At 50.3% G+C, this 12,122-nt stretch overlaps 1 protein-coding gene across 1 annotated transcript; it reads left to right on the forward strand.

Moving 5' to 3' along the window:
* The first annotated feature begins 352 nt into the window (after window positions 1–352).
* Khc (kinesin heavy chain) lies at window positions 353–9,182 on the forward strand. Its single transcript, XM_029110667.1, has 10 exons — window positions 353–750; window positions 3,776–3,863; window positions 3,968–4,251; window positions 4,415–4,697; window positions 4,804–6,042; window positions 6,205–6,436; window positions 6,892–7,012; window positions 7,145–7,285; window positions 7,823–8,039; window positions 8,158–9,182. The coding sequence occupies exons 1-10, from the start codon at window positions 586–588 to the stop codon at window positions 8,229–8,231; spliced, it is 2,844 nt and encodes a 947-aa protein (XP_028966500.1). The 5' UTR covers window positions 353–585; the 3' UTR covers window positions 8,232–9,182.
* The last annotated feature ends 2,940 nt before the right edge of the window (window positions 9,183–12,122 follow it).

Genomic DNA, 12,122 nt, shown 5'->3' on the forward strand with positions numbered 1-12,122 from the left:
TCTCTATCTCGGCGATTTTCCCCCCGGGGCATAGCCCTCCGGATCGCGTCATCCTATCTTCTGTTCGACGGAGCAATCACCCGTCAAGATAAGCCCGCCACCGTATTCATCGAGCGCTTTACGCGGATTGACTCATCGAAGACACTCCGGCCGGCGTTGGATCATTGCATTCTCATTCGTGAACGCGCGCTCGACTATGTCCCCAGTCCACCGTACTCGGAGCGCAGCGATCGAGGCTGTCTCTTTCGAAATTACCGCGCGTGACTCACCCCTGGGCGTAGCCGAGCGCCCGGCAAGGATCATTGTGTGTGGTACCACCACCACGTCTTCATGGCCGCCTTGTTGTGTTCGTCGTCGGCTGTGGTGCGGCAGCAGCAGCAGCAACAGCAGCAGCAGCGAAGAAAAACCCAACCCACCCGACAAAGAAAAAGCAGATTTCCGCTGGAAATCTCGTAGCCTGTCTTCGGGCGGAGAGCTGGTGTCGCAGTGCTGAATGCTGTGTCCGCAGTGCACGCGGTGAATCCGGATCGAATTAGTTCACATTCTACAGAGGCGCTACGGCTGCCCAGAGAGTGACTGACGAAAATGAATGTTTCTGCCTTGGGGGCCCTGCCGGGCTCGAACCCCGGTGAGGACTGCAACATTCGAGTTGTGTGTAGAGTACGGCCTTTGAACGACATCGAGAAGGGCAAGGAATCCAAGTTCGTCGTCAAGTTTCACGATGACAACGAGGGACAGATCAGCCTCAACGTAAGTAGACAGCAGTCCACCGTCATTTTACTTCATGATCTCATTCCCCTCTCGAAGCCCTCGCCTCCGAGGCCTAGGGGCGCGGAATCTCGGAATTATCTCGCCGCTTACCGCTAGATGCCCGACCGCTATCGTATGCGCTGAAAGGCTTGGTTTCCGGCGATTTGTCACTTGCGCCGGACGGAGAAATCTGTCTGGAAGCTAAGATGCGGTCATCTCATCCGTCCCAAAAGCAGATGTCACATTACCTCTTTTGACGGTCCTGTCTTCCTACTGCCCAGAGACAATCCCGATGTGTCGGGCAATGCCCTGAAAAAACCCAGGGACGATTGATGCCCATTTTCGCAAGCCCACCCGCTCGCAAGATCTATGTAATATGCATCGTCTTCAGTGCTCTCATTCGATGATCAGATTCGAATCAGAGCTGCTCTGCATGCTTGTCGGTTAAGCTCTCAGAAACAATAGATCGCACGATCGCGACATCCCGAGTGGAGTCGAATACGGGGTGTGTTCACTCTTCTGAAAACGCCCAGCCTCTCATGACAACAAATCGTAGCGCTCCCTGCGTGGGTCCAATCGCTCGATGTTCCATTGCATTCCTACAAGGGTCAGTGGTCATCGTAGCGATGAAAGGGGGGAGGGGGTTCCGACATTAATCTTGCTTAGCACAGAGTGAATTATTTACACAGCCCGCAAGCCGAGCTCTGAACCGTAATCTGACAAGTGTTTCACCGGGTGCTCGCTCAACTCCCAAGTCATCCGAGTGTGTTGCCCGTCGATAGAGAATGATTGTCTGCGGATTGTCTCTGGATGAGCATGCATCTATCCGACATTCCATGATTTTGATCGCACTAAATCCTGGCGGGCAGATCCGAGTCCCCCGATTCGATGACAACGGATGCGGACAGTTTTCGGACGGAACTATATGACGCGGATGAATCTCTCAGCGGAGGAGCGTGTTCAAGACGGAGCCGCGTGCGAATTCGATGCCTGCAGTCAAGTCTAGTCGGGAGGACCCTATGAATCATCTTTGAGAAATCGAAGAATAAGCGAAAACGTCTCGCTCTTCGAGAGTGGTACCTTCCTAAGGCTTAAGGTATTAACCCGGTATTCGGGTCTGCCGTCATGGCAGCTTCCCCTATAGAGTTTTGGGCTTAGCTACTGCCGCTACTGAGGAGAGCATTGCAGTTGCGGCGGCGACGGCTATTCTGTCAATAAGAAAAGAAGGGCTAGCGTGCCATGATGCAACCGACGAATCGTTGTTTGATGTGTCTCTCTCAACTGCGCCGACAAGTCGAGGGATTCTTCTCTCGTCTCCGTTCGCTCCCCCTCATCTAGATGGTAAAGACCACGGGGCGCTCATCTTCATTCTGTCGAGTGTCCCGGAGCTCTCCAGCGGATTACGTCTGCTTCCAATGTCATTGCGGTGTTTCCCAGATATTCTTGGTTGTCGCGGCGTCCGTTATTCTAGTACTAGCTCAGCGGAAATGCCTGGGTGAGGTTCGCCAACGCGGCGTCCAGCGTTCCACCAAGCGGCATCGTCAGAGAGCAGAAAGCAACCATTTACGTCGGACATCTGGACATTCATCTATCCACGGTCAGCAGCAGCGACCGAGACACCGGACGGAGTCTATGGAGCGTGCAATTCAGCCGTCGACTTTCGGCTCCAGCCCGCTCTTTCGTTGTGTAATTGTCAACGGAATGATTTTATTCAGAACAAGCGACATGAAAGTCGATCGCATCGTCAAACCAAGCTCCGTCGCTCAATGGCTCTCCCAATTGCGGTTGGATAGGCCACCGGGATCTGCTGGGATCTACACCGGGATGCCTAATCCGCGCGGCGCTATAAAAACCGACTTTCGGTTACCAAAACCACCTTATCGCCAAAGATAAGGCCACTGAGGAACCCGCTACGCTAGTATTCGTTCCGAGCCTTGCTCATGGAGTCCTAATGAGTGAGTGGGGAAGTTCCACGAGCTGATTGAAGAACCGACATTTAATCGAGCCTCTGAAGTAAAACGCCGCGCCGTGTAGAAATCCGGAAAAATAAAGTTCGTTGGGCTCGAGCTTTCCAAATTTCCCATGCAATTCAATGAACATCACACCCCCTCGATCGCATGATGATGTTTCTATACGAGCGATACGCCTCGTGCGGGCTCATCATGAGATAAGGGATTCCGACACGCGTTCTTCTCCGACCCGATGAGTCTTTCTGCCTGTTTTTTATCTCTGTTTTTCATGGCTGTGCTCCATCAGTACTTCTTGACGAAGCCGCCCGAGACTCCTGTCGTGCGGCCGCAATACTTTCGTGGCGTGAGTTTATCATCGTTTCGGTCGACGATGACTCATTTTCTCGGAAAGTTGACGAAAGAAATTCTAGATGGGAGCCGCAAGAAAAGTCGTCTCGGAGGTATGTAAAACTCGAGTCACAGCTCGTAAACGAACGTAGTTTCGAATCACCTTCGAGAGACCGTCATTCACCACGAGGTTTGTCGATGCGCTCCCATGAGAGAGCCGATCGAAAGATTTTCGTGGCTCGTGAGAGTCCTCGGCAATGGTCCGAGCCTTCTCCGCTGCACAGAAGTCGGAGTTGATTAGGGCCCGACCGATGGTATCGAAGAAGTTTCGAGAAACAGAAGATGCCGGGGCATCGCGCGGACACCACCAGAAATAACTGGAAACACTGTTTATACCTGCTCCGATCTTGATTTACGCCATGGTTCCTGTGAGATCAGGGTGTGGCACTCCGGCGACATCGAACGGGAAATCGGCTCTGAGTCGAAGTCACTCGATGGGCAGATTTTAATTGAGAATTGCGGCGCTCATACTGTCCCATAATAAACCTTGAAGACGTTGTTGGACGTTCTGGCCAATCGGTGATTTGGTGATCATGTCCGACCAAGATGAACTTCATAGAGGCAATAAATCCATGGTTAATACTAAGGCTCTCCGAATCGACCGCAACGTAGATATTCGGGATGTATACAACTCGAAATCGAAACTAGAGGACGCGTTTTCTCTCCAGAACCGAACGTACCAGTTCGACAAGATCTTCAAACCGTCGGCGTCGCAGGAATTCGTCTACAATGGTGCAGCCAAAGAAATCGTGAACTGTAAGTAATAGCGAGGAGTATTTTCTGTTCTGAAAAATATATTTGATAGTCGGGAGTACTCGATAAGGGAGCGCGAACAATTTCCGAAATCGTGAATTCCGCAGACGTGCTCAATGGCTTCAACGGAACCATCTTCGCCTACGGAATGACGTCATCAGGAAAGACCCACACGATGGAAGGCGTCCTGCAAGAACCCGATCTTCAGGGAATCATACCCAGAATTGTTCAGGACATCTTCAACCACATTTATTTGATGGACAAGGATGCGGTCATTACCATCTCTGTGTCTTATTACGAAATCCATCTAGACAAAATTCGTGATCTGCTCGACAGTTCCAAAACGAATCTCAGCGTGCACGAGGATAGCAACAAAGTGCCTTACGTCAAGGTGAGCTGATTACTCATCCGAGTGTTTGCGGATCTGTAGGCGAGAATACTCCGGTTCGAGCATGGTGATATGCTCTCTGTTGGAGTTGGAACGGTCCCCCGATTTGTAGTCTATCGACTATCCTTGGTCCCCTCGATTGATCAAGTTATTGTCCAATTTCCAGGGAGCCAGCGAGCGTTTCGTTGCAACCGCTGAAGAGCTTCTCATCACAATCGAAGAAGGAAAATCTATCAGAGCGATTGCAGGAACGAATATGAACGAACACTCATCGCGATCACATGCCATCTTCCAAATTAATATAAAACAGGAGTTCGAGGATGAGAGGAAGCTCTCTGGAAGACTGTACCTCGTTGATTTGGCTGGTTCGGAGAAAGTCTCGAAGACCGGAGCTTCGGGAACTACGCTGGATGAGGCCAAAAATATTAATAAATCCCTGCACGTACTCGGTGGGTATCGTCGAGTCCGTAGATCGACAGGAATGATCGAGCTGACTCTTCCCGATATGTGGGGTGCAAGTCACCGAGCTGAAATTCTCCTTTGCCAATCTTACAGGTCAAGTAATTTCGGCTCTAGCCGACGGGAAACCTTTCGTCCCCTATCGAGACTCGAAGTTGACCCGAGTTTTACAGCAGTCTCTTGGAGGCAATTCTCGTACAACGATCATCATTTGCATTTCGCCCGCGTCGTTCAATGAAGAAGAATCTCGGTCAACCCTCGACTTCGGTCGACGGGCAAAGACCATCAAGAACGTTGTGGTTGTGAACGAAGAACTCACAGCCGAGGAGTGGAAGCGACGGTACATGCGAGAGAAGGAAACATCGACGAAGCTCGCAGCGCAACTTGCGCAAGTACAGGCTGAACTGCAGAAATGGCGGAATGGCGAAAGCGTCAACAAGGACGACCAGGTCAGCATCGAGATGGCTGCTTCAACGACCAACATCATCGAGCAGACCAAGGCGATGGTTGCCGCTAAGAATCCCCTGGCGACGGATGAAAGAGCCGAACTGTACCGTCAATTGGATGAGAAGGACGACGAAATCGCTCAGACGTGTGTGCTGATCGAGAAACTCAGAGAACAACTCAACGAGCAGGAAGAGAGCGTCAATAGCATCCGAAGGGAGAAGGAACAGGTTCAACAAGACATGAACGAACTCCAAGGGCAGTTCCTGCGCGCGAGAGAAGAAGTCGAAGATGTGCTCAAAGCGCTCGAAGAATTGGCCGTGAACTACGACCAGAAGAGCGAGGAAGCCGCCTCGCAAACCAAGCAGCTCGATCAACTGAACGAGGAACTCAATACCAAGAGCCAGCAAGTGACGACGTTCCAGAACGAGTTGCAGCAGCTGAAGGATTTCTCAAACCATCAGAAACGCAAAATCGACGAAGCTCTCGGAGGTCTTCTGAGAGACCTCGGGGAAATCGGGGTTGTGATGCGCGTTGGCGAGCTCAAGGTTCCGGCTTTAGAGAGTGGTAAAGGAATCGAGGACGAGTTCACGATGGCTCGGTTGTACGTGACCAAGATGAAATCAGAGATCTCCGCGATGTCTCAACGTTGCAAGGAACTTGAAGACAGTCAAGGGGATACGAACAAACGAATGGAGGACAATGACAAAGCTTTGCAGGACGCAAAACTTCTCATTCAACAGCACGAGGCCAAGCTCAAGAGTCAGCAGGATCACGTCAAGGAATTGGATAGTAAAAAGAGAGAACTAGAAGAGAAAATCGACGGCTTGACAGCGGAAGTGTCCAAATTGAAGGCAGCCGAAGAGATGAACTCCAAGGAGAAAGCCAAGGGTTCGTTCACACCCATACGTATCATATCTATCTATCTGTCTATATATTGTATGATCCGTGTCGATTCCAGAGTTACGAAAATAATTTTCTCCGTGCTATTCCGCGAATGGATCACCCTTGTCCCGTCCCGAATTTTCCAAAACAGGATCTTTCCCATTACAGGGAGCTCGGATGAAATCAAGGCCGCCCTTGAGGAACAAATTGAGAAGCACCGAGAATCCTACCAGAAGCAAATCGCTGCATTGCGTGATGAGGTCAGTCAACATCTGATAACCATCGGTAACACTTCCGACGAACTGCAAAAACTCAAGTTGGAGCACGAGGCGCTCAAGGAGCAACACCAGAAGCTCGTCGAAGAGGAACAAGCCAAGGCTAAGCAGCTGCAAGAACTCCAGTAAGTTCCCCGATTCATCCGATCGTTTTCCGATTCCAGATGACGTTCTGTTCGTTATCCAGCTCCTCATTCGTCACTATTCGATGGAGTTCGGTTCATAGAATTCGTAAAACGGGTTCGCTCGATCGAATTCCGCACATTCCCCTCATGATGGTCGGCGGGCGCCCATGCATTTTCAAAAGACGGGCGAGTCTCTCTTGGTGTCTGGGATCTAACTCACAACTCGAGCGAGGAATGAGGTCGAGTCGTGCCTATGTGCGAAGTTTCCGAAGGTTCAATCGACCCGAGAATTATGAGAGAAGAATCCGATGAATACTAAATTCGCACAGGGGTAGCACTTTTAGAGAACGAGACTTGTCAATGTCACCCACCTCGGTCACCTTTTTTTCACGTCGAGTTTCCTCCCTCCTTCGTCTGCATGTGCTCGTTCACTGACAGAAAGGTTCCAACCTTAGATTCTCCTTCAGGTCGTTGAATGCTCGCCGGGAGCAGGCCCGTCAAGACCTCAAGGGTCTCGAAGAGACGGTGTCGAAAGAACTTCAAACCCTGCACAACCTCAGGAAGCTATTTGTACAGGTATGTGCGTCCGAGGCAACGGACGTCGCTCCGGGGATCCTTTCGGAAGCGAGTCTGGGGTCCGATATCGTCAATGAGGGTTCATTAGCGCCTCTTGAAGGGTGCTCAGACTCTCACTCCATGAATTTACAGGATCTTCAGAGTCGCGTGAAGAAGTCGAATGTGATTGAGGCTTCCGACGGTGAAGCAGATGCTGGAGGATCTCCCGCGCAGAAGCAGAAAATTGCTTTCCTCGAAAACAACCTCGATCAGTTGACGAAAGTTCACAAGCAGGTACGTTCGTTTCTGACGTGTTTTTTCCTAATCTCCCTATATACCATCCTCACCCATTGGTTAGCTCCTGCACCGTCAGAGTGCCCCTGGTCGGGTGGATACACTCCACTGGTGATTAATTCATCAGACGAAATTCCGAGGCGATTCTTTTCAAGTAGACTTACGTTTGACTGAACGACCCTGCTCGTTGCGCCCAGAATTTATCGTTGCATCCTCTACATTATATTTTTTCGTTCGAGTTGAGCCGATATTCCCGAGCTCTTAACCAGAAAGTGAGAGAATGAATGAGGTTGTGCACATATTTTGGTTGAGAATGAGCTGTTTTGCAAGGCTTATGTGTTGGATATGCAAGAGCGAATAAATTGATTTTTCATGGAAGTCGTGCCTGCCTCCCCCTGCCTCGGTCCGAGGCTCAATCTCAATAAACGCTCTGTTCCTTACTCACGCTGACGAGAACCCCACAAAACCCCCTTCCAAAACTCAGTGAGAAACGTCATTAACGACGTCGGTTTTTCACTTCCTTCCTCCTCACCGTAGTTGGTGAGAGACAACGCAGATCTCCGGTGTGAGCTCCCTAAATTGGAGAAACGTCTCCGGGCGACCATGGAGCGGGTCAAAGCACTGGAAAGCGCCTTGAAAGAAGCCAAGGAATCAGCTATGCGGGACCGGAAGCGGTATCAGACCGAGGTGGACCGTATAAAGGAGGCCGTTCGACAGAAGAATATGGCACGCAGAGGACATGTGGCGCTCATCGGTGAGTCATTATATTCATTTCCGGTGCACTCACGTATACATAGCGTCAATCGCTATTCGTATGGTCGTTTCTAGCAATGAAGCACCGGAAGAGGAGTATAAGTTTGTTTTTCTTTCAGCGAAACCTATCCGTGCTGGACCAGGGTCTGGACAACCGAGCATCACTATCCGAGCGGGTGAAGGAGCTTCATAGGGACCCATAGATGGTGGTTGAGGGTGTCGAGCGTAGGTAGAGTAGCACAAAAATCAACCGAAGCAAGCGAAGGTGAAATGGACTCAAAGCACGGACGGGGAGCACTGACTGTTGGAAATCAGTCATGCACCAACAGAAAAAACGCATTCAACCTCTAAGCAGGTTGGCGGAGACAACGATGACGACAATACAGCACCGAGTCACTTTTTAGATTTGACGTAACGGGGCGACACGTTCAACATCTAATGAATGTCGGAACCATTCTCAAAATATATATTCACACAAAGGACCCGGGCTGCCAGGGGAGCGGAGATCATAGTGTCGTTCTCTCAAGATGCGAGGTTCGACCCCTTGTTTGCGGGCCCGATTCAGATTTCTTTGAGTACAACGGTGTTATTTATATTTTCGGAAGGACGCGACGAGCGGCCCCGAGTGGTCTGAATGTAATATACAAACAGTGACGTTGAATTCCGTCTTGGTGAGCGCGAACGAATTCAGTGAAACTCCAACCAAACTGTGGCCTTATACAGACCGAGGAGAACCTGATGCGTCCGAGCAGGTAATCACTATCAAACGTTGTTGAATCGATTCATTTCTATTTAGGCGAGAGAGATTTGTATTTTTTTCCTCTTGAACGTATTGTTTCTGATTCGCCGCGTCCCTTTGAACGCGCTGACCCCCTGCTAGTGGACGCAGCCGGTTCTTCTGTCGCAAGTCGCGCTATTGACTTTGCTAGAAAAACAAATAAAAAAAATCAAATTAATATACAAACGAAACCACTCCTCCGCCGCGTGGTCCCGCTCTCGTGGCTTCTCGCTCGGGAGGGGGCCTGTGTGCCGTCAGAAGGAGGACTACTCGGTAGTGAGCCAGAAGTATCTTGTCGACCTTCAATGCGCTTCGTCAGCGCGGGATGAGAGTCGACAATGAGCGAGGTGCTCGGAAGACGACCGGGACCCCGGGGCTTGGATCTTGTCCACCGTCCAAGAATCCACAAGCATAGGAACAAACGAGTATGTTGCGATAAGACCTCGCTAATTAGCTCGGCAAGCGTTCAGCCCTAAGGTTTCGGCACTAAGTTGCGCTTTAACTAATTTTACACACCACGGAAAGCTGAAAAATGGGAAGCGATGGGAAAAGAGAAAGGTGAAAATTCAATGGTATTTTAGCCTTATGTTGTGAAGTGTGATACCTAAGTGTCCGAGAGGATATTATGAAAATGATAATTGAAAGAGGGAAGAAATAAATTCAGAGTGCGGCAGATTTTCCTCTGTGCGCTTATCCAGGAGACGCGTCTTTCCATGAATGGTCGACACGGTTTATGGAAGAAGAAAGACTGACGTGACCGTCGGGTGGATCGGGAGTCGAGGGTTTCCGCCGGATGACGTAGCCTCAAGATATTTGAATCCAGTTTAGTCGTGAATCAACCCGGTGAACTCGTGAGTCGAGATTCACTTGAACCAGGAGCCTCGATTGGAGAAAACTTCCGGATCGGATGAAACAATGTCAGAAGAGATGAAACGATAGAATGTGCTGCCTCCGGGAAGATCGAGACTCTAATGTTCAGCCCCAAGATGCACTCGATACAAGTCGAGATCCGGCGTTTTTCATTTCTTATCCAATGTAGAATCAGTGGAAATCGAGTGTTCAGTCTCGCGAAACGAAACCTCAGAAATGAGAGCCACCCGATCATCTCTCCAGGAGAGCCCCTCGTTGCCTTCGAACATTTCATCGGTCGTGCGCAGAAGATTCTCATTGTTGCATTTCGACTCGATACCTATCGGAATGCTTCAGCAGCGGAGCAGACGATTAGAGTGGCTACTGGACAGTGTTCTCCAGTTGTACGTTCGGATTGAATGACTTGAATACATAGGATCAGATCACGCCTGAGAAATCAGGAAACTCCCGGATAGTTGAGCAGCCCATAGATCCACAGATCCGGATCCGACGAAGGGACTGAAAGGGACGAATCGATACTCCATTATTGCTAATGCCTCAAGAAATTCAAACTGTAGCACCCCTTGAATAAAGTGAGCATACCATAAGAGCGTCTTCTACGAAAAAAATGACTGTTTCCATCCTCCTGAGAAGAAGGACTCCAAGGAACGAGTGTGCTCTAACTATTAACAAATCTCGCTTTCGTTCTGAACTCTCAATTTCAGCTGAACTTACCTGAGTGTTGAGGATCGCCGTCCAAAAGGGTTTCTCTTCGGCTGAATTTGAAAATATGAGTATCTCAACCACGAATCATATCTTCGAGGTCCCGGCCGGCGGCCCTCGAGCTCAAGCTCCAATATCACGCCGGTAGTCCATAATGAGCGGCTTTGAAACAGCGACGAGTATTGAAGATATGCAACACATAGCGAGAAAATTTCAGATGTCAGCGTGAACTCAGATGAAATCTGCGAAAACTTGCTGCCAAGGCCCTGCACCGTCGATCGGAGGCGGATCATTTCCCCAAAGAAGAGAGGCACGCTCCAGTCAGCGACACTAGGGGAGATTGTCTATCCGTGCGGTCGACGAACGATGTCGTGAGCCTTTGGAGCAGGGAAAACATAAAACGGACCCGGAAGAGAATCTGAATGACGAGCCTCAGTCGACCCGATGACCTCACCAAGCTATTACTCTCGTCACGTTAAGGCCTATCGTACAGGTGTGCCGCCGAGGCCGCTGAAAGAGTCGAGACGTCCATTCCTGCGGATCAGAGCTCGAAATTGTATTTAGGCCCCGAATATAAATAATCGCCGATGTCTCCGCGGTTGCGAACACATTCGCTCGTGACTGATAGGTGTTGAGGCTCTTGTCACGCGAACCTGTCGCTCTCCCCCCCGAGGCGGTTCGGAGCTCCGAGCAGGGAAGTAAGCGGTGAGCAAGAGACATCTGTCGATCATGCTCTCGACCGAATGCTCCATGTTAGCCTCACCCCTAGCCCCGGAATTCCTCGGACATAAGAATTTCACGGACGCAGCTCATCCTTGAGCGATTTGAGAGATCCTGAGTCATTTCCCTCCACGCGCGGCGCATGCGGGTGCCCATGATCGGATCACGAAGCATCCGAGCAAGGCTCGGAGGGTGAGATCTCTGGGCCTTCGTGAGATCGGCCGATACCCTTAGGCCGTCAGGTCTACCGTGAACTTGATTTTGAGAATGTGATTGGAGCCGAACGAATGGATGAACGAGGAGCTTCTCTGGAACGAAAAGCTCGCAGCCGGTGCACTTCCAGGCTCGAAAGGCCCAGTTTTACCATGCATGAATCATTTATCCTGGCATCTCAATGAAATTCCCTCGCCTCTGAGGATTACAGACGGCTTGCGTGGCTGAGCCCGCGCAGCTACAGTCTATCACGATCCATGGGCACGGTCGACCGTCCGAAGGTGGAGCGTTTGCTCTCAGATCGGGGTCATCGACTCCTTCGAGACATCGCGTACTCAGGACCTACCGGGACAAGGATTTTCATGGACGAAGGTAGACTCCGAATCGCATAAACAAGAGTCGCATGCGAAAGTTTTGATTGCGCTCCGTATCGAATGCGACTCACGGGTATGAGCTCCGCGTGGACTTTCAGGGAAAAGGTCGCCGTATGTTCTACGTTGCGAGACGGGCGAACTCAAACAATGGATGAAATCGACACCATGGATATTGGAATCCTGCCCTCTAACGATCACAATAATTGTCTCAGCAGCCGAACGAAATCGTCGTCCCATCCTGGGGGTTAATTCATCGGAAGCCATTCTGAATGCTAAAACGGACGTGCTAAAAATTATCGTTAGCCTTGAGCCGAAGGTTATTCGCCGATGAATCGATGACACTCTCGTTTGATCGGATAATAATTACCAAAGTTTCCACGGTATATCCGACAAAGAAGGAGCCGTCACTCCTCTTCTCTCTGAATTC

The sequence above is a fragment of the Galendromus occidentalis genome, unplaced genomic scaffold (genome assembly GCF_000255335.2).
Source record: "Galendromus occidentalis unplaced genomic scaffold, Mocc_1.1 scf7180000076951, whole genome shotgun sequence".
NCBI lineage: Eukaryota > Metazoa > Arthropoda > Arachnida > Mesostigmata > Phytoseiidae > Galendromus > Galendromus occidentalis.